This window comes from Rhinatrema bivittatum, chromosome 3 (genome assembly GCF_901001135.1).
Source record: "Rhinatrema bivittatum chromosome 3, aRhiBiv1.1, whole genome shotgun sequence".
NCBI classification, from domain to species: domain Eukaryota; kingdom Metazoa; phylum Chordata; class Amphibia; order Gymnophiona; family Rhinatrematidae; genus Rhinatrema; species Rhinatrema bivittatum.
In genome coordinates this window covers 216,371,528-216,395,312 of record NC_042617.1, presented here as the reverse complement: position 1 = coordinate 216,395,312, position 23,785 = coordinate 216,371,528, and the positions used below count along the sequence as shown (strand labels likewise).

Genomic DNA, 23,785 nt, shown 5'->3' with positions numbered 1-23,785 from the left:
TGGGCCATGCTTGGAAACGGTATCGGCTGCTTGGCCTTGCTCAGAAGAAGGTAGGAGACTGCCTGTAGGACTGCCGCGGGCAGGATTATAACACCTTCTTTCCTCCACGACCACCATAATTTTGGAGAATGTTGTGGAGGTGGCTGCTAGGCCGAAGGACAATGCCTGGAACTGGTAATGGCGGCCCAGTACCGCATAACGTAGGAAACATTGGTGGTCTTGATGGATTGGAATATGAAAGTAGGCCTCCAAGAGGTCCAGGGAGGTTAAGAACTCTCCTGGTTGCACTGCCATTATGACAGAGTGAAGAGTTTCCATGTGGAAGTGAATTATCCGCAGGTGACGGATGACACTCGAGATCCAGGATGGGTCGGAATGAACCCTCTTTCTTGGGCATGATGAAATAGATGGAATAACGCCCCATATTTACTTGGGGTATAGGTACTGGAGTTATAGCCTTCAGACTGAGGAGCCTTATCAATGTGCTCTGTCGCGACCACACTTGGCATACCACTTGACCAGAGCAACCAGCCCACCGGGGATGCCCGATCCCCCGATAGGCCAATCCGCCCCTGCTTCCACGTCTCTGGATCAGAGGAGTTCTTCTTTACTTACCTGGTCTCAGCGCTTACCAGCTGAGTACAGAGATGGTCTCTGGCTATGGGGGGGAGAGGACTTAGGCTATCACTGCCACGCTCAGCTTCCTGCACCCGCTGCCTTTCAGCTGCTTCAGCACCAAAATCCGCGTCGGGAGCTGGCTACCGGACCAAGCACACTTCTGAGGCATCTCGAAAATCACCTCAGGAATTCTCAACTGGGGGCGGGACCCTTAGGTATCACCGCAGGAGAGCGGGGCTTGATCTTCCTTTCAATTTGAAGGTAAATTTCTCCTTTGAACTAGTGCTGCAATCCCGCCATACTCCGCTGCTGGTGTGGGGTATAGCATCCACAGCATCAACATCTGCTAGGAGATGGAGAGATACTGAATGGCTGAGGTCACTGCAGGAGTATATCTAGGGTGGCATCAGCTTTGAAACCTGATTCCGTCTCCATCTGCTAGCAGGGGAGCACATAACCCATTGGTCCTGAGTCCATCTGGCTACATGCTAGGGAATATGAAATTTGATGGAGATTTTTTGTCTCAGTTCTGCCACGCTCCAGGCCATATGATGTACCTCTCAAGGGTTGACTTGTGTGCTTTTGGGAACTGTTGAAACGTGTGCTGCACAGAAAAATGCATGAATGAGTCACAGAGATTCCATAGTCCAGTTTTGAAAAATATCCCCCAGGCTGATATTTTCCTGCACTCCGTCCCTGGAGACAGAGTTATGATAATGGTTGGAATGGAGAAATATAATTAGTTTTAATGGAAAGGTTAGGAAAACTCCTGGAGTGAGTGTCCTAGTCTAGCCTATCCATACAAAATCTTCTCAAATAGATAAATACTATAAAAATCTTTCAGATGGACAGAATGAATAATGGCCAATAATCTAAAAATGAGAGCATCTCTGATGGATTAAACAGACATTTAAAATTCAAAGCTGTGATATTAAGCTGCAGAGTAGAGACTTTCCAATAAAAGGTAAACATACTTGGTGGACAATTGGCAGTTTCTAACACAGGCTGAAATGAATATACACTGGACCCTCGCATTACAACCGACTTGACATACGAACAACTTGGATTACAACCAAAATTTTAGTTTTGAGTTACAACCAAAGTCTTGAGTTACAACCTGAATGCCGGCCAAGGCCATGTGTATCCGCTCGTGCATGCGGTTGCTTCTAATTGGGCATTTTTTCCTGTCAATCGTGTTTTTTGGGGCTTTGTGGGTGGGACTTCTGCTCTGCTGTTTCAGTGATTGGCTGCTGCTGCTACCAATGAGGCCTGTCCATCTCAGGCGCACCCAGAGCTACAAATGTTCACAGGAGCACATAGGCAGACCCGGCACGGCATTGCAGCAAGCAACAGCATCACTGGTGACCAAGGAAACATCTGTGCAGCAGCAGAAGGAGTGTAGCACTCAGCTGGCTACAGCAAGGTATCAGGAGGGAGGAATGATTATGCTGGGAGGAGGAAATGAGTGTTTGGGGGCCAGAGATGTGCTCTGAGGGGGTGGGGAGGAGGGAATCCTTCCCCTCCTCCCTTCCTGCAAGTCAAAGATGTCAACTTGAATGGTGAGTACAGTATGAAATTGTTGTTTCTGGTAGGCTAGGCACATTTTATAACTTTTTGGTGAGTACACTAGGGAGATTATAGGTGTTTCTCGTAATTACGCACATTATACAACCCTTTTTTATTATGAAAATGTTAGGTAAGGGGTGCTTTGGGAGGTTCGGAACACATTATGGGTACTTCCATTATTTCTTATGGAAAAACTAGTCTTGACTTACAACCAACTTGAGTTACAACCAGCCCTCTGGAACGAATTGAGTTCATAAGTCAAGGGTCCACTGTAATTGAAAATGAGCCTACAGCTTCAGCACTGCATAATATACTGAAGTGGAAACCTGCAAATATCAAACTACGGGACATGAAATATAAGGTGAACAAGCACAAGGTGAACAAGCATATAGGGGGAAAAAAACTACCGTAGTTACACAATATTAGGTTCCATATTAGGATTTACCATCCAAGAAAAAGATTTGGGAACCATAGTTGATATTACATTGAAATCATTGGCTCAGCATGCTGTGGTGGTAAAAAATGCAAACAGAATGTTAGGAATTATTAGGCAGAGACTGTAAAATAAAACAGGATGTCATAATGCCTCTGTTTCACTCCATGGTGAGACCGCACCTTGAATACTGTGTGCAATTCTGGTCACCAGAGAAAGTACAGAGAAGGGAAACCAAAATGATAGAAGGCATGGCATAGGCTCCCCTATGAGGAAAAGCTAAAGAGGTTAGGACTGTTCAGCTAGGAGAAGTGATGGCTGAGGGGGGATATGATAGAGGTCTACAAAATCATGAAAGGCTTGAACAGGTAAATGTGAATCATTTATTTACTCTTTCAAATAATACAAGGACTGAGGGGCACATTTAAAACAAATAAGAGAATTTTTTTGTTTCACTCAATACAAAATTAAGCTCTGGAATTCATTGCCAGAGGATGTGGTTAAGGCAGTTAGTGTCGCTGGGTTTAAAAAAGGTTTGGATAAGTTCCTGGAGGAGAAGTCCATAAACAGCTATTAATCAATAGGGAATAGCCATTGCTTGTTGCCAGCATTAGTAATATGGGATCTGTTTAATGTTTGGATACTTGCCAGGTACATATGACTTGGATTGGTCACTGTTGGAAACAGTATACTGGGCTTGATGGAACCTTGGTCTGACCCAGTATGGCATATCTTATGTTCTTATGTTGTATGTTTAACAGAGGCCAAGAAGCATCCTATATGTTAGAACACCAATCAGAAAAACCTCATGTTCCAAATGCCTCTTTACCACATGATGTGGGGAAACAGCATGTGTTGTGGGGACCACTTTGATCTGAATATTTTGACCTGAACATCCTGTCCTGAATCCAAGGATAGACAAATCATCATAACCAGATCCAACCAATGAACTGAAACACATGCTACATTTCTATTAAAAAAAAAGCAGTCTGAGATTAGAACTCTGGCATATGACCAGACAACTAGCCCCAATGCAGATGAGACCAAAAGGAGGGTACCAGATCATGCAGAAGTGAACCACAGCCTTCAGAGAGTTATCCAGAGGAGTTGTGAATCACTGGTAAGAGGGAGAAAATTATGGGTATTTAGATGGGCACTAGTTTTCATATAATATTGTATGGGGAATTAAACACTGATATTTATTTATTTATTCATTTTTATATACCGTCATTCAGTTCAGCCATCATAACGGTTTACAAAGTCAAACAAAAACAGATAAATTATACATAGCTACAAAAAAGTAACAATGGGGGGGGGAATGGAAGGAAGGGGAAGATGAAAAAGGGAGGAAAAGGGAGGAAAAGGAAAAAAGGAAAAAAAGGAAAAAAGGAAAAAAAGGGAAGTCACAGTAATAGTATTAATTTCTCATAAAGGAGGGATTCTATCATTACTTCTTATAAGTTCCGAATTGTAATGAATATGGTTGATGCTAGTTGTAGATATTTTTTCTTATATAATATATAGATAGATAGATAGATAGATAGATAGCTATAAATATATAAATCAACAATAAAGTAATTTATATATATTATTCTTGAGTCTTTGGATTTGTGCCCAAATGTGCAAAGTACCATAGTGAGTGTATACTATAGGGTGGTAGATATACACGGCCTGTTATCATGCTTTCCAAATGGATTTTACCACTGGGCACATGAGTTATACACTGATCACACAGAGATAAATATTCAAAAATCAGATAGCTGGATAAGCAGGACTTATCCAGCTCACAACACTTTCCATCATCCAAACTTCCTGTAACAGACCTATGTAAATGTATACAGTTACTGCACTTTCTATTTCTTTTCAAAGAAGCTTCTAAAACAAATCCAAATTAACACCAAACCTGATAAATAGAATATCCTATTGTTAGCAAGTCAGCTCCCACTTTCTTGAGCCTTCGTCGATTCTTTTGCATCAGAGCTGCTATGAATGTACATTCATTCTTGTGTTCCTCATCTTTTTCTTTCAGATTCAGTTTGATCTGTGGATTTGTCCAAAAGGTGTCTGCCAAGAGAAATTTTACAAAAGCTTTTCTCTCTCTCTCTCTTTCTTGCAATCAATAACAAGAGTTTAAATTAATTGTAGTGTGACCCCTGCTTGAGAACATAAAATAGTGGAAGGGGTTTCCCTATTCGTTGAGGATCTTCCCTTCCAAATTGATTTATTTTAGTGGGTTCTTAGCTTATGTCATACAGATGGTGAAGTGGCCCTGTGCAGAGAGAGCTGGGGTATCAGTTAACTACTTTCTTTGATCTGGCTGGTCAGGGAGGATTCACCACTCTCCCCTCCATGAACTCTGGCTCCTGCTTCCAGTTAGTGCTGGCTAAATAAAGTGTAACAGACACCATGTTCCAAATTCAAATCATTAACTTTATTTCTTGGATGAACCAGCCAGCAACTATTTTCATGGATATGAAGAAGGAAAAATTATAAATACTGAATATATCAGAATTCATGGGAATCCACAGTTTGTCATTTTACTTCTCCCCACCATATAAATTAAACAGAGGCATATGGGAACACTTCAGACATTATGCAGATTTCACCAAATCTCTCATATTCTTTCAGCACATCACAAGGGTTCAATGCTCCATAATTAAACCCTCCTTCCAATACATCTAAAGTTACATAGAATCATCGAAACATAGAAATGATGGCAGAAAAGGACCAAATAATCCACCCATTCTGTCCACCAGGCTTATGCCAGTGTCTGCTGAACTGTGCAGGTTATCCCCATGCCTATCAGTTTACCCGACCATAAAAGTCAGGATGTTTTGATACCTCTGATTTTATTTTCACCTTTACTTCTATCCCCAGCACTGTTAAGAAGGAATGTGGTGTACTTCTTTCCAATAAAAATATCAAAATTCACATCCAAAATGTGACCTCAATGCAATTTTCCACTCTCAACTTATGGGACTCCGACCTCCCACACCAGCTTCCAAAAAGTGGAGGTTTCTTCCCCAGCATACTCACACCATAGATCTCTTGCAACACTCGTTTCTTGAAATTACCCTGACTCCTGCTCTCCTCAGTTCTATTTCCCAAAGGGAAGAACAGCTGATGCTCCAACCTGATCAAATCCTCATGAGGAAGAAGAAATCCTCTCCACCTTCAGGCCTGAGGCCTCTTCCTTTGAGGGGAAGAGCCTCTGCAGGGCCCTAGTCCCAACCCAGAAGTGTCCCCTAGCCCCAGTCTGATGGCTCACTGACTACATCCCTCGTGGTCTTCTTTCTCCTATCCCACTTGGGAAAGAGCAGAAACAGAAAAGGGCAAAACTCACCAAAGCTTTCCCATTTTTATAGCTCCCACTACACCTTGGTCACCTAATCAGCAAAACCCACATACTTAAAGGCACACACACTATTTTTCTCCAAAATCACGTTTTCATAGTAAACTACAATGCTCATATCTCTAAAAGTGCCATCTAGTGGTCATTTGTCAGTACTACAATCACAATCATTAAATATTTTCCAAAACATGTCAAACATGACAAAAACAAGGTCTCTTCCATCCATCAAATTTGGGGGGGGGGGAGGGGGGGTCCCTATAGTAGTACAATGATTCTCTGTGCACCATGGAACTAGGATTCTCTTTTAGAAAGTACATTGGGGCAGATAATGTCACTTTCTCTTCATAAAATAAGAAACATAAAAGGTTAAGATATGTTCGTCGCTGAACAAGATTTATTACATGTGCAGAGAAGCAGCTTCAATTGAGAAATAATAGCGCAGAACATTATCTTCTATACTTATTCATGTATTATTTATTTATTTATAAGCTTTTCTTTACCGACATTCGTAAGGTACATCATACCGGTTTACAATTAACTGAAAGGAGGAAAATACAATAAAACGCGGCATGAGGGTTGGCAGGCTGGAGAGGGAGAAAACGGGGAGGGGAAGGGATAAGGAGGGGGCGAAGGAAGGAGGTAGAAATCAAATAATGAACTGGGTACAAAGGGTGCGTACCAGATAGTAGTGAAAGCAAAAAGAACTATGTACATCTTATGTATCACTATGTACATCTGTAGAGATCATAACCATCTTTGCTGCTGGGAGCTATATAGCAGCAGTTTGGAACATTTCCTGCCGCTTTTGTGCTGTAACGAGGGAGCGGCATTTTTATGAACTACTCTTGTTCCTTTGCCACTCAACTTGTGAGAGCTGTCAAAAAATGCTGCCAATGTGAGTTTTGCTGTTCAAAGCCTTCTTGAGCTGTTTAAAACATTGCCGCTGTGAGTTGAAAAATATTGCTGTAAATTCCCATTGAAGAAGCCCGATTACGAGTGAAACAAAGGCCTTTGTAGGGTTTGTTTGGTTTTTTTCAGCATGGACATTTACCGCATATATATTCCTTAAGAGAAGGGCATCGCTGGATACAAATTTTTGAACCAGCACTTGTCTTAAGAGCTCTACTTTTCTGTGGACATTTTGTATATACATAACCCTTAGAGGATATAAGGCTTGATATAAGGCTTTGAAGAAAGTTTTTTTCTTTAATAAATGGACTAAGAGTAGTATATTTTGTTTCATTACTATAGAAGTTTGGATACTTTGTGTTAACTTCGTGGACCCTTGGGCCGATCGGAACCGGTGGATGGAAGACTGAGAGGGTTCTCAGCACTGGTCCCGATCAGAAGGCGGCAGAGGCGGACTCGAGGATGGCTGGCGGAAGGAACCACGGAAGGCCCTATGCGACCAAGGGCTTAGCAGGGAATAGAAGAGAAGGTGAGACTGGCCTGGTGGTAGAAGGTCTTCACCCTGGAAGTCGGTACTCCCCCGAGAGGAGCTCGTAAGAGTCCGACCGCTGGGACTTAGGAGATTCACCCTGGAAGCCGGTGTCCCCCTAGGAGGAGCCCGTAGGGACCCGGTCGCTGGGACTTAGGTGGATTCTCGGAGGCGGAGTCCTGAAGAAGTCCAAGGTCGAGAGTCAGAGGGACGTCGTCGCTCACCAGGCCAAGTCGTGTCCAGAGAATCACCGCTAGCCGAACTGAGTCAGGAACCAGAGAATCACCGAAACCAATCCGAGTCAGGAACCAGAGAATCAAGAGACGAAGCAGGAACACAGCAACTGGAAGCAGGAAGAACCTGGGAACCTCGTTGCAAGGCAGGGAAGGCTTGTAACTGCAGGGCTTAAATAGCCCTGCAGCGTCTGACGTCAGCAGAGGAGGAGCAGAGCTTTCCCGCGCTGGCCCCTTTAAATCTAGGGCTCAGCCGCTCGCGCGCGGCTAGGGGGCAGGGCCAGCCGCAGGAGGACGCCGACAGCTCCGTCGGCGCGGCAGCAGCGCGCTCCGAGGCCTGCACGGCCTGGTCGGGGCTGGAGGGAACCGGAGCTGGGTGCAGGTAGGAGGTGGCGGTCCCGGCCGACCCGGGAGCGCAACACTTTGTTTCAGTATTGCATATACCAGCTTTTAAATTGATTTGGATATGTGTGGGGGGGGGGGGGGGGGTGGGCAAATGTGTGGGTAAATATGCATGTGATTTTTAGGTGGTTGAGATCTCAATAGTATTTTAACATGCATACATAATGTTTGATTAAAGTTTTCTGGATATAAACATTTTTAAATTATGTTTTTTAATTTATAGAATATTTGTAAAAGGAGGGTATTGGGTCTTTTTTGCATATGTATATACATATATATGATAGCTTTTTATTGGACTCACAATAATTTTCTTGAATAGCTTTTCAAAGCTAATACTGTCTTCAGGTCAGAATTCAAATGAAAAAGTCTCATTCTATATATATATATATATATATATAATTTTTTAGTCTTTTATTTCTGTGCATTCAAATGGATGAACACAACAGACAAACTACTTCATAAAATAAAAGGTATGATGCTTAGAATGAGTCTTGGGTGTTATGTATCATCTGGTGTTTTTGAAAAGCATATATGAATGTGGTTCTTTGGGAGATTAGTACATTGTACTAGCAACACTTATCCAGGGCACCTAAAGTTAAATCATTAACTGCACCTTTATGAGGACAATTTTCAAAGGGATTCATCCAAGTACCTACAGAGTTACTCATCCCCTGGTATAAGATTGTCCATCTAATAATGACAAAAAGTGCATGCAGGCTTTCACAGTATGTGAAACAAGCCTTCCCAGACGCAGATTAAAAACTATTCTATCCGATATTCAACCTCCAATCAACATCTTTTATTATTATAACCATCCTGGTATCCTACCCCTAAGCATTATAATCATCCAGAATCTTCATTACTTATGATTTCATCTTTATTGTTAAACTACATACTTGTACGGAACAATTCATTGTAAATCTCAAACATCCATTTTTGGAAATTCCTCCATTCTACAGGTTTATACACTTTGTTAAAGTTTCTATCTTGTCTTCTTCTTGCTCCTAGTTGTACGTCTCCTTGTTTATTGTAACTGCATCTATATTATTTATAGTTCATATTATTTCGTTCTCTGTTCCGGTTATCACCCATTGTTTATTGTAAACCGGCTTGATGTGATATTATCACGAATGCCGGTATAGAAAAAATTTAAATAAATAAATAAATAAATAAATAAATAAATGTATATTTTTAGCCAGAATACAAAGAGGCATTCTCAGGGAAATATTTAGAATGAGAGAGAAGACACACATGGACATTCACATTTTCAAATGTACATGCACTCTTTTACCCTCATTTCTCAGCCTGCAGAAAGAGCAAATGCAAAAGCAGATTCATTACAATGAATTCACTAAAGTACACAAATATCTTGAACTAAGACAGGTTACTCAAAATTACAGTCTAAGATTGGGGTCCCCAAACATTTTAAGCAAAGGGCCACATGCAATATTTCAAATCATTGAGAGGACTGAGGAGGAAAGGGGTCCTCCATGCAATTCAGCCACTGGCAGAGAAAGTTTGCAGACTATAAAAGTAGCTCTATAGGCTGAATATTGCCTGCAGGATGCAGTTTGGGGTCCTCCAGCCTAACATTTGAGTAGACAAGGTAGGGAGATCTATTAGTCTGTAGACAAAACCTAAATTTATTTCCATTTTTTAACAAATAAAAAATCTTTCTAGGTCTTCTAATTGTCACTTTTCAAAATAGGAACATCATTTTGATTTCCAGAAAAATGGTCCATTAAATAAATTATCATAATTCCCATGGATTCAAAGAAAGCAAGCACAAATCTAAAACACAAAATTAGTTTCTCTCAGGAAAATGCTGGCAAATTATTTCAAAATCAGTCCCCATCTCCTTCTCAATCCAATATCCAGCAATTGTTTTATAGCTTTTTAAATGTGCAGAACTTTTCCTTATTGTCCTTGTACTGTGTGCTGCATGTTCATTAAATATGTTTTCCCATTTTGAAAAAAAAAATAAGATATTTGAAATAATGAAAAATATTGAGCAAGTCACATTTTTAAGAAAAAGAAGTGAGGGTTTTGCATCTTGATTAGTTGTGAAGCTGATAACTACTAGGGACACAGATAGATCACTAGTCCTTATCTTCATATCTATATCTATCTATCCATATATATATCCTGTTCCCCTGTGTATTTTACTATCCTTTTTCCTGTGTTACCTTCCTCTAGCTTCCTCGTTCATATTAGTTTCTCCTATTATTCCATTTTACCCCTCCTCACCCCCCTTGTTCTTTGGTTCCTCTATTGTTCCCCCTACCCTTGTTCTCTGTAATACGTTAAGTTATCTGTAAACTGATATGATGTACCCACGAATACTGGTATAGAAAAGTTCTTAAATAAATAAATAAATAAATAAATAAATATACACACACACATACATATATACATATAAAAGGCTTGTGGCAGTCAGTCATGTCTGTCTGTGCTTTCCTGATGCTGGTCACCAGGGGTACACTCTGGAAGGTGCACTGCACAAAGACAATAGAACATTGTAACTTAGTAATATAGTGAATGATGGCAGATAAAGACCAAAAGGGTCCATCTAATCTGCCGAGGAAATTGTTTTGTTTTGTTTTTGGTTTGTTTTAGGGTAGTAGCAAAGCCACAGGACTAAGGGGCAACAAAGAAGATGCCCGCTGAAATGGGAAGAAAAGCTGTGGGTCAGAGGCAGGTAGCAGGAAGAAGGGGCAGCAGATGCAGCAGTAGGGAAGAAAGAGATATATTTAGATGGGGGACAGTGCTGGTTTTGCTTTAAGGAAGAAGGAATACCTCCATGGTAGGCCGTATCAACCTGCGCTCCATGCCGCGAACGAGAGCTGACACCGCCGACCAGACCCACCTCCACAGCAGGCCCGGTCTGCCCTACCTGCAAGCCAGGCCGCACCTTCGACCCAGCCCTCGGCCAAACGCAGATGATCCCGCCCACCGACGATCCCGAGGTGGTGCCGAGGGACCAAGATAAATAACTAGCGAACGTGCCTCTGGTCACTCCGACCGGCCACCTCCATGGTAGGCCGTATCGACCTGCACTCCACGCCGCGAACGAGAGCCGACCCCGCCGACCGGACCCACCTCCACAGCAGGTCCGATCCGCCTTACCTGCAAGCCAAGCCACACCTTCGACCCAGCCCTTGGCCAGCCGGAGGTAGGCCCAAACGCAGACGATCCCACCCACCGACGATCCCAAGGTGGCGCCAAGCCACCAAGATAAATAACTAGCGAACACGCCTCTGGTCACCCTGAACCGGCCACCTCCATGGTAGGCCGTATCGACCTGCGCTCCACGCCGTGAACGAGAGCCAACCCCGCCGACCAGACCCACCTCCACGGCAGGCCTGGTCCGCCCTACCTGCAAGCCAGACCGCACCTTCGACCCAGCCCTTGGCCAGCCCTCGGTAGGCCCAAACGCAGATGATCCCGCCCACCGACGATCTCGAGGCGGCGCCGAGGGACCAAGATAAATAACTAGCGAACATGCCTCTGGCGCCGCGCGCCTGCATCAAGCGCCTAAGGAGCGCGTCCCCCTTGAATCATATTCAAGATATATAATTTAAACAAATCAAGCAGCACTACTCAACCCTTTCAGTAATACTTCACGCGGCTGCATTCATCCTCTCCCTAACACTCTCACACCAGATCTCTTCAGACAATCAGACTAACAGCAATCTTCCAGTCGCCAACTCCATCTCCATCCAGCTTGTTCCAGCATTCATCCAGCGGGCTCCAGCAGTCAGCCATTCCTGCATTCATCTAGCCTGTTCTAGCACTCATCCTTCCAGCATTGACCCAGCCTGTTCCAGCACTCTTCCAGCTTGTTCCAGCTTGTTCCAGCAGTCAGCCATTCCTGCATTCATCTAGCCTGTTCTAGCACTCATCCTTCCAGCAGTCATCCAGCCTTCAGTTTTCATCGAGCCTATCCCAGCACCCATCCAGCTCACTCAAACATTCAACCACATCCTCTCTGGCACAGAAAGTCCAGAATGCCTCCAAGCTTCCCAATCCCTATTCTTCAACACAGTCTCTTCACCACAGGAAAAGCAACTATGCTATCTCGACCTCGTATCTACAAGACCCTCATCCCAATTATGATCTCACCTCTTACCCAACTACTAGGCCTAACACTTTTCTCCCTGACACTATTTAATGCACAATCCCTCACCAAGAAATCACTGATCCTCAATGACTATCTCCTAGACTCAAAACCGGACATTTGCGCCATAACAGAAACCTGGCTCAAACCGACGGATATAGCACTAATAACTCAACTCCCCACTCAGTTCTACGACTTCTTCTCCCTCCCCCAACATTAAAAAAGGGGCAGGGCATTCTTCTGGCAGCCAAAAAAGATCTGAGATTTTTCCAACTCCCAGTAAAGTCCGATTCTAAACTAGAAATAGGCCTTTTCAAAACAGTCCAACTCCAAATCCTCCTCGTTTACGCCCCACTGGGCCTTCTTGAATCAGATGCCTCCCCCATCGTAGAAATAATAGCAACACACTTGAATCTGGAATCCCCGGCTATAATCTTAGGAGATTTCAACTTGCATGTCGACAACCCTACTCTCACTACCAACTGTGAGGCTTTTCTCACCGCCGTTTCAGCCATGGGCTTCAAACAGATCGTCAACAAGCCCACCCATAAAGCTGGCCACACTCTGGACCTCATCTTCGTAAACTCTGGGATCAAGTACGCATCCCCCCTGCATGCAATCAGGTCCCGTGGTCAGATCACGCATTAATCTCCGCCACTTTCACTCTGACAGAAATCAGGAAAACACTCCCATCGCAATCCTCATTTCTCTACAGAAGATCCTGCTCTTCTGATGACCTTAGCAACCAGCTGGCTTTAGAGCTCCCACTCATAGACCTCTCTGATCCTAATTCAGCCATCCTTTCCTGGAACAACATCACTGAGACAGTAGCAAATAAACTATGTCCTCTTTCAACAAAAAAACTCAACCCCAACTCTTCAAAAAGACAACCTTGGTTCACCAACGAACTTCGAAAACTCAAACAGAGCTTAAGACAGAAAGAGAGTAAATGGCGCAAAGCCCCTTGCCCTAGCACTCTATCCACCTATAAACTAGCTCTCCATCACTACAGGAACTCCACCTTAAGATCAAAAAGGGATTTTTACACTCACAAGATCCACGACCTTGTCTTCAATGCGAAAGCTCTATTTGCTTACGTATCTAAATTGACACAAACCAACGCTCCAGATATCCCCAGCGACCAAGCACAATCCAAAGCTAATTGGCTCTTTTCTTCCAAAGCAAAATCTCTAACCTCCTAACGCATTTGCCCCCCAGCACCACCTCTCCTACTAAGGCATTTCATCTACTAAACAAAGGAATCTCCCTTGAATCGTTTGAACCCATCACTGCTTCAGAGATCCAATCATTACTAAAGAAAATGAAACCTTTCTCCCATCCCTTCGACCAAATCCCAACTAAACTTCTCCTGCTAATACCGGACACCATCTCCAAAATACTGGCTGACATCATAAACTGTTCATTATCTCAGGGACTCTTTCCAGATGACCTTAAACTAGCCTCTCTCAAACCGCTCCTAAAGAAACCTAATTTAGATCCAAAAGATCGCAACAACTTCTGCCTGATTTCCAATCTTCCTTTTATAGCCAAGATCATGGAAAAACTAGTCAATGTGCAACTCTCCGATTATATCGAAGATCACAAAATACTGTACCCCTCCCAATATGGGTTCCGTAAAGCATTAAGCACCAAAACCCTACTCATATCCCTGACAGACCACCTCATCATGGGTCTTGATAAAGGCCAATCCTTCTTACTGATTCTCCTAGACCTTTCGGCGGCATTTGACACCGTTAACCATTTCATCCTCCTCAACCAGTTGTCAGACATAGGAATAACGGGAACTGCATTTACCTGGTTCAAAACATTCCTCAGCAACAGAGGCTACAAGGTCAGAATCCACAATAAAGAATCCCTCTGCTATAACTCCTCTTTAGGAGGGTTCCTCCCTATCCCCCACGCTCTTCAACATATACCTCCTCCAACTATGCCAGCTGCTGACCAACCTGAAACTAACACACTTCCTATATGCCGACGATGTGCAAATCTTGATTCCCATTAAAGAATCCATCACTAAAGCACTTGAATATTGGGAAAACTGCCTCCGAGAGATCAACCTCCTCCTCGCCAGTTTAAACCTGATACTAAATTCTAGGGATGTGCAGAGCAAAATTTTATGTTCATATTTTTTATGTCCGAAAGGGGGTCCCACTTGCGGCCAATATGGACATAAAAAAAATCCAATGAGTTGGGTATATGTACATATGTGCAAAAAAAAAATTTAAACCCCCTCACCCTCCTTAATCCCCCCCCCAGACTTACCACAACTCCCTGGTGATCGAGCGAGGAGTGAGGACGTCATTTCTGCAATCCTTGGCGAGAAGCATGTGACGTCGGTGGCACGTCGAGTGACGCGGCGTCACGTGATTCCCGGCTCGTTCGCGCCGGACGGCTCGTTCGGCCCAAAAAGAACTTTTGGCCAGCTTGGGGGGGCCTCCTGACCCCCCCAAGCTGGCCAAAAGTTCTTTTTGGGCCGAACGAGCCGTCCGGCGCGAACGAGCCGGGAATCACGTGACGCCGACGTCACGTGATTCCCGGCAAGTTCGCGCCGGACGGCTCGTTCGGCCCAAAAAGAACTTTTGGCCAGCTTGGGGGGGCCTCCTGACCCCCTCAAGCTGGCCAAAAGTTCTTTTTGGGCCGAACGAGCCGTCCGGCGCGAACTTGCCGGGAATCACGTGACGTCGCGTCTGAGTGACGCGGCGCCACGTGATTCCCGGCGAGTTTGCGCCGGACGGCTCGTTTGGCCAGCTTGGGGGGGCCTCCCCCCCCAAGCTGGCCAAAAGTTCTTTTTGGGCCGAACGAGCCGTCCGGCGCGAACGAGCCGGGAATCACGTGACGCCGGCGTCACTCGACGTGCCGCTGACGTCACATGCTTCTCGCCAAGGATTGCAGAAATGGCGTCCTCACTCCTCGCTCCATCACCAGGGAGTTGTGGTAAGTCGGGGGGGGGGGATTAAGGAGGGTGAGGGGGTTTATATTTTTATTTTGGCTCAACAATCGCGATTTCCCACATATCGAACATATCTATGTTCGATATGTGGGAAATCCGATCGTTTATGTCGAATCAATTTTTTAAGTAAAAAAAAAATATGAGTTGCGTTTTACTAATGCGGTCAATCCGAATGCACACCCCTACTAAATTCAGCTAAGACTGAACTCCTTCTCATCTCCCCAGAAAATAGTAACTTCACCTTGAGTCCACCAACCAACCTACTTGTCACCCAAGCAAGGGACTTAGGAGTAATAATCGATAACCATCTAAATTTAAAATCTTTCATCAATCAAACAACAAAAGACTGCTTTTATAAACTACAGGTACTGAAAAGAATCAAACCTCTCCTTCACGTGTGAGACTTCAGAACAGTCCTTCAAGCAATAATTTTTTCTAAGATAGACTATTGTAATTCTATCTTACTAGGTCTCCCTTCCTCTTCCATCAAACCTCTTCAGATGCTCCAAAATGCGGCAGCGAGAATACTGACAAACACTAGGAGAAGAGATCACATCTCTCCCAGTCTCAAAAACTTGCACTGGCTGCCAATACACTTCAGAGTTATTCACAAGTCCATCACCATCATCTATAAAGCCATCCATCACCATGCCCCGCTCAATCTACAAATCCCGCTCACACAACATACCTCTACAAGACCCATCAGAGAAGCTTACAGAGGATCATTAAACGTCCCCCAAACCAAATCCACACATCATTTAACATTCAGAGACCGGGCCTTCTCCACAGCTGGACCTTCGATATGGAATTCTATCCCCCTGGTCTGAGACAGGAACCATGCCTACTAACATTCAGAAAAAGGCTTAAGACGTGGCTGTTTAAACAAGCCTTTCCAGATCCTAATTGAATTACAGCAACAACTATAATGAGACGTTTTAGAATAATGTAAATAATTACTCCTATTACTATTAGTTACTATAGCTTTTCTTCTTCCCCTAGTTCGATCAGTCCTGTTTTATTGTAACTTTATTGCTTCTTTGCACTTGTTCAATGTTCTATGTTACTACACCCCCTGTTATTTATAAACCAGCATGATGTGATTGTATCATGAATGCCGGTATAGAAAAACTCTAAATAAATAAATAAGTAAAAAAATTTTCCCTACTACTTTTTATTCTACTGCACAAAGTAACTATTTCTCTCATGGATAGTTGTATGTAGCTCTCATTAGAGTTAGCCAATGGGAGACATCAAATATACTGTTGCTCCCAGACAACAAAACTGTCGTAGTTTTTGGAGACGTTCTCTAAGTTTTAATATGCTTTCTGATTAATTAGTTAATGAAAAGAAACAATATTTATCTTTTTCACTTTTGTTTGATTTTAAGAGCCTGTGCCTAAATCCAAGCTGCTGAAGATGAGGTCCAGGGACACTGCGGATATCTTGTAGGTCTGCTGGTGGGGAGAGGGTTTGCATGGCACTGGCATAGAATCAGTGCCTAGGGGTGGCAGTTGACCAAGTCCATCCTTCCAGAGAACTGAGAGTGTTGTTAAATTAGTCTTTTTATAGCTGATTATGAGCTTATTTACCCATAGAAACTTTTTTTTAGATTATTTAACTTGTTTGTTACTTGTTTGTATGTCATGCCTCTATATATTTTTGATGATCACTTTATTAGTACCAGCTGTTTAATAACCAATTATATGAAGAAAGAAATAGAAATTTCTTATTAACTGTTAAAATGGATAATATACATTTTTACAACTTCCTTGAAAATGAACTTCACAAAAAGACAAAACACATTTGTTTTGCATTTGATGCTTTGACCAAACTGTATGACTTTATAAAAAACTAAATTTTTGCATTCCCTCTAATTAGATCCAGTCTGACTCTTTTATCATTCGTAGTGTCTACAACCAAAAAGGGCTGTAGATTCTTATAGGTTCAGAAGATCTTCACAGTTATGGTCAGAAGTGGATATGAGATCTCGCATTTATTGGAAAGAAATTGAGAACCATAACAAAAGTATTTATTTACCCAGAAAATTTCTGCAGCCCCCAGCAGTGGAACCTCTGACCCAGCTCCCTTCATGGATCATCACTTCCCACTTATGGGTGGCATCGTCATCGAGGGCATCAGGAGTCAGGTTACAGATTTCAACTTTATCAAAATACTTTTTGAAATCCTCAAATGTCATCCTATATAAAATAAAACAGTAAAACAACTTTACATTAGTGACAGGACACCAGTTATAATTTTAAAAAAGGCTATAGTCGTTTAGATGAAAACTATAGTGCCAAATATGTAAATATGTAAATTCAGTTCAATTGGTGATGTCAAGCTCTCAGCCATACTGCTTCCTTCTATAGTTTAACATCTTATCTTCTGGAAGACTGTGATGTTTGCCACTGCAAAAACCAATTTTGCTCTTTCTGCAGCATTTTTAATTGTGGAATGAGGTTCTTCCCTCATCCAGCTTCTAATGGGCATAATTTGCTGTCTTAAGGTATTTTAGCCTTCAAGTTCCAGGATTACCAAATATTAGGGGACTGTGCAATAAACTTGCATAAAAAAATACCTTGTGATGCAATACAAATTTAATGTAAGTGATAAAACACCACTTACTTGTGGTATGCAATGTTTTACCCTGTCCACGTTTAATTTTTTCCATGCAAATATGATCATAGTAATAGCATTCACAAAATCAAAAAAACTATGCTGTGCATCCTAAGGATACATCTTGACTGCCAGCCAGCACAGAATGTGACTACCTACAAGATTCTCCCTTTGTAGGGCAGATTTTTTTATATTTTTCTCTTTTGAATTCCACACCTTGGGTAGAAGAACAAACAAGACACCCCCTCGGCTTTCCTCCAGAACCCATATTTCCCAAGCCTAAACACAATGCTCTTTAGTACTCTAAACAGCAAACAATACTAGTGTGGTTGTAGCTTAAATATCCAATAGGTTTCAGACAGACCCGGCTACATGAGTTCCTGTATTTCTACTACTAGTTTTTACAGAACTTACAGCCTGCCAGACAGAGCAAATTGCTAGTTAGATAATAGAGTCTATCATTACAGTCTGATCTACAGTAAAAACCTAGCATTTCTAGTTATTCTCTTGGATTCTTGGATCAGGCTATCTGAGCACGTGTGTTTCTGCTAGGATTTTTATTTCATATCAATAACTTTGATATCTACACTGGCAGTCTCAACACTCAATGTTGAATCAGGTATTCAGGTAAGTACAGCACTATTACACTTTACATGTGCCACAAGGTCTGGGTCATGCTTTCTGTTATCTTCACTGAAAAAGGGTAATTTTATAACTCCCTGCAAAGTGCATAGTGATGAAGTCTGCGTGTACATTGTATACGCAGACTACTCTGAGGAATTTCAAAACAAACATAAGTTCAAGTTGATAATTTTTGGGTAAGTGGCCAGGTATGCCCTGAGATTCGCTAACATAACGTTATGCCTACTCTTTGGAGGATGTGACTTATGCATGACCACTTACATGCATATCTCTTTAAAATAAAAAACTATGAGCCTGGGGGCTGCTCTTCAGCATGAATGGTGGCGCTTGCTCTAAGCTAGAGGTTCATTGGTGACCCAGCTTTACCCTATTTAATTAGCACCTTCCCTCCTCTCTTTTGGCATTTTTGTGATTCAGTTTGCCTGCTCTGTAACATGGGAACCCGGAGAAAATGAAACCTTGCAGAGAAGTTGGGAAACATTATAAGAACATAAGAACATGCCATACTGGGTCAGACCAAGGGTCCATCAAGCCCAGCATCCTGTTTCCAACAGTGGCCAATCCAGGCCATAAGAACCTGGCATAAGTCTATTCCATGCTACTGTTGCGAGTAATAGCAGTGGCTATTTTCTAATTCATCTTAATTAATAGTAGGTAATGGACTTCTCCTCCAAGAACATAAGAACATAAGAACATAAGAAATTGCCATGCTGGGTCAGACCAAGGGTCCATCAAGCCCAGCATCCTGTTTCCAACAGAGGCCAAAACCAGGCCACAAGAACCTGGCAAGTACCCAAACACTAAGAAGATCCCATGCTACTGATGCAATTAATAGCAGTGGCTATTCCCTAAGTAAAATTGATTAATAGCCATTAATGGACTTCTCCTCCAAGAACTTATCCAAACCTTTTTTGAACCCAGCTACACTAACTGCACTAACCACATCCTCTGGCAACAAATTCCAGAGCTTTATTGTGCGTTGAGTGAAAAAGAATTTTCTCCGATTAGTCTTAAATGTGCTACTTGCTAACTTCATGGAATGCACCCTAGTCCTTCTATTATTCGAAAGTGAAAATAACCGAGTCACATCTACTCGTTCAAGACCTCTCATGATCTTAAAGACCTCTATCATATCTCCCCCCTCAGCCGTCTCTTCTCCAAGATGAACAGCCCTAATCTCTTCAGCCTATCCTCATAGGGAAGCTGTTCCATCCCCTTTATCATTTTGGTTGCCCTTCTCTGTACCTTCTCCATCACAACTATATCTTTTTTGAGATGCGGCGACCAGAATTGTACACAGTATTCGGGGTGTGGTCTCACCATGGAGCGATATAGAGGCATTATGACATTTTCCGTTCTATTAACCATTCCCTTCCTAATAATTCCTAACATTCTATTTGCTTTTTTGACTGCTGCAGCACACTGAGCCGATGATTTCAATGTGTTATCCACTATGATGCCTAAATCTTTTTCCTGGGTGGTAGCTCCTAATATGGAACCTAACATCGTGTAACTACAGCAACAGTTATTTTTCCCTATATGCAACACCTTGCACTTGTCCACATTAAATTTCATCTGCCATTTGGATGCCCAATCTTCAAGTCTTGCAAGGTCCTCCTGCAATGTATCACAGTCTGCTTGTGATTTAACTACTCTAAATAATTTTGTATCATCTGCAAATTTGATAACCTCACTCGTCGTATTCCTTTCCAGATCATTTATATATATATTGAAAAGCACCGGTCCAAGTACAGATCCCTGAGGCACTCCACTGTTTACCCTTTTCCACTGAGAAAATTGACCATTTAATCCTACTCTCTGTTTCCTGTCTTTTAACCATCTTGTAATCCACGAAAGGAGATCGCCTCCTATCCCATGACTTTTTAGTTTACGTAGAAGCCTCTCATGAGGGACTTTGTCAAACGCCTTCTGAAAATCCAAATACACTACATCTACCGGTTCACCTTTATCCACATGTTTATTAACCCCTTCAAAAAAATGAAGCAGATTTGTTAGGCAAGACTTCCCTTGGGTAAATCCATGTTGACTATGTTCCATTAAATCATGTATTTCTATATGCTTTTCAATTTTGTTCTTGAGAATAGTTTCCACTATTTTTCCCGGCACTGAAGTCAGGCTCACTGGTCTATAGTTACCTGGATCGCCCCTGGAGCCTTTTTTAAATATTGGGGTTACATTGGCCACCCTCCAGTCTTCAGGTACAAATTTTACAAATTTTAACTAATAGATCTGAAATTTCATGTTTGAGTTCCTTCAGAACCCTGGGATATATAGCTACTCTTTAGTTTGTCAATCTACTTGATGATCCCTCACACAAAGTTGTTTGCTTAGATGAATCCCATGAACATCTTTTCTACGTTTAGAGCCCTGAACTCTGGAACTTCCTCTCATTCTCCCTGAAGGAGGAGATATCTTTTCTTAAATTTAGGAAGTTAAGGGCTTCTTTTTTTTTTTAGCAGGTTTTTCACTGCGTCCTTAATTAAGATTTTCATTTATTAAGAGTTCATTTGGAGTTACTAGGCACAAGGAAGGTTGTATTTGTTTTACTTTACTTGATTTTTTTATTTTAGTTAATTTATCTTATTTTTATGCCTTTATTTTATGCTGTAATGATGAGTATCATATATGGAAACTTAACAAGTGTTAATAATGATAATTTCTATATTGGAATGATGAGTATTATATATGAAGGCTTGATTAGTATTGGACATCTAATGCTGTGCCCTTCATGTTTTGTGTATTGTCTGTTTTATCTGTCTTGTTTCCCTTTAGTTTTGTTAATGTTATTAATGTTCATTTTATTATGATGTTTTTTAATGAGTATTTAATGTTATTCAATGTTACGTTTTTATTGTTAGGAGTTTTATAAATGTTTTTTTGGAAGCCGCTAAGAAATGTTGATTGGTGGTATACAAATGTTGAAATAAAATAAATAAGCAGCAGATTATGCCCTTTAAGTCCTGCCTCTCTAATTTAACCATGCATTGAGTTTAATGGGGAGGCCATCATCTTTAGAGTGCCTGGCTCCTGTCCTGAATCCTACATTACTTTTTTGGCCCTACCTACGGAGGCAGGCTGCGCGGCTCAGCGCGCACAGGCTGCCGATTTTACACAGCCTTGTGCGCGTCAATCCCGGATTTTAACAGATACGCGCGGCTACACCCGTATCTATTAAAATCCCACATACTCTTGTTTGCGCCTGGTGTGTGAACAAAAGTACGCATGTGTGCAAATTTGTAAAATCTACCCCAGTGTGATCTAACAGCTTATCATCCCCAGGCAACATCATAGACTGTGAGTTTTTAGTTCTGCTATGTTTTATTTTAGCACTCTATAATTATAAGATAACAGATTATGTCTATTATTTTATTGTTCTTAGCTTAAATGTATGTATTTTATTGATATTAGCACTTATTTTATATTGCTTTGTTAATTTTAGTACCGTTTTAGAATTATACATTGTTTTCTTAACTGTTTAATAATATTTATTGAGTGCCTTATATTCACAGTTTTATGTTTACTCATTGTAAACAGATGTGATGGATTTTCTGATATGTCGCTATATAAAAAGTAATAAACTATAAACTATAAACCTTTCAAGACAACAGGAGCTCTCTGTCTCCTGTTAGTTATTTTTTCTAAATTATTTCAGAAGAGTTTGCTATTTTGCCCTTCGGGGGTCAGCCTGCTAGTCTGACTGGCTTCTGATTACCTTTTACTCTTTTAAGCTGATTTTTGGCGACATTCCTTGTGGAGGTATCCCTTCACAGAAGGTTGGGGTATCCCTGTATAAGGATAGATCAAGGGGTAGGGAAGATTCTACAGTGTTCAATTACTCTTCCAGGGGATAAACCTGTCAGTGACCTGATGCAGAGAAGTTTCAAATCTGAGTTGTCTGTTTTTGGTGATTATCTCCTCAGTTTGGAGGCAAGGAAGTTTACCACCCTTCCTGTCTCTTGTTTTGAGTCCCTCTCCCCCCCCCCCCCCCCTTCTTCCCTTTTTGGACCTGAATGCCCTTGGTACCAGGGAATCAGTTACCAATCCATTTGGGAAAGGTGTCTTTCACTCTGGAAGAACCAGAAGGTTGGAGGAGTCATTAGAGAGGATTGGACTCCTGTCCATTACCAGAAGGAAGGCTTTGAAGACTCAGTGTGTTGCACTTGAGAGGAGAGTGCCCGTTTGGCACTTTCAGAGGGAGATCTAAACTATTTAAGAAGACAAAAGGAAAGGTATAAGAACTGGGACTGTTTAGCCAGACTAAACTTTACCCTACTTGTGCTAATTAAAATTCTGGAATTTAGGATTGTTTCAGCTCTCCTTTATAGGAGAGAAGAGCCAATTTTAGAGTCAGGCAAAACCTTCCTCCCCCAAATGTCTCCTTTTCTCTCTTACCTTTATATATATATTTTTTTCTTGGAAGAGAAAGACTTGTATTCAGAATTATTTATTATAATTCATTTATTTGTAACAATATAAAAATTATTACAAGTAAGTTATAATCATTTCTTTTTTAAGTATAATTTGTATAATAATGATGTAATAATGTAGTCACATGCCTCAATAAATAGACTTGCATTCTCCAAAATTCTCAGGCTTTCTGTACCTCCTTATATACCTGATTCTTACAATATCATTGTGTGTAATAAATCCTTGCTCCATGACACCAGAATACATATTGTTATGCCCGTCGGTCACAGACGGCTGCGACCACGTGTACTTACTTCCTGCACTGCTCTCCTGCCCTCCCCAGGGCTGCTCGCGGCTCGGGCCATCTTTCACTGCCGCATTCCCTGGGACTCCTCATGGCAGCCTGGATGCTGCCACCGCCACCCTCCTTGACTTTGGGCCTTCCTAGTCGCGCACGCGCCACCGGCCCTCCTTTGAAACCTCCTTGGAGGGAACCTCGGGGGCATCCCCAGTTGATGATGTCAGACTGGTATATTTAAACTCCACCTTTGCCCTCAGCTAGCCGACTTGGCAACAAGTTCTGTACGTCTTTGACAACTGCCTACGTGTTCCTGTGACTACGCTTTCGTGCCTGTGGACTTGGACCCTGTCTGGTACCCACTCCTCGGGGGCCAGTGTATGCATCGGGGTCTCACTCTCCTCGCCTATCCCACTCCTCGGGCTGGCTCTGCGTCTCCTGGGTTTTAACCTGCAAAGTCTCCCATTCATCAGGACAATCGCTGGGACACCTCTGCTATCCGTGAGTTCTACAGTGGGGCTTTCCTGCTCCTTGGGGTTGTGCCTGCAGCCTGAACAAGACTGTTCGTGCCTCCCGCTCCTCGGGACCGTGCTTACTTATACTTAAGTGACTGCCAGAGCTTCCCCGCTCCTCAGGGTAGCGTTCTCCGTTCTCCAGCTTCTTGTTACTTT

General features: G+C 42.3%; 1 protein-coding gene across 1 annotated transcript in view; it reads right to left on the bottom strand.

Moving 5' to 3' along the window:
• Positions 1–23,785, bottom strand: part of CAPN9 (calpain 9) — a 306,745-nt gene that overhangs the window by 166,892 nt on the left and 116,068 nt on the right. The window contains exons 9-10 of the mRNA XM_029594190.1: positions 17,168–17,328; positions 4,521–4,681 (exon numbers count right to left, since the gene is read on the bottom strand). Coding sequence (XP_029450050.1) covers positions 4,521–4,681; positions 17,168–17,328 — 322 coding nt within the window. The remainder of the gene's footprint in view (positions 1–4,520; positions 4,682–17,167; positions 17,329–23,785) is intronic.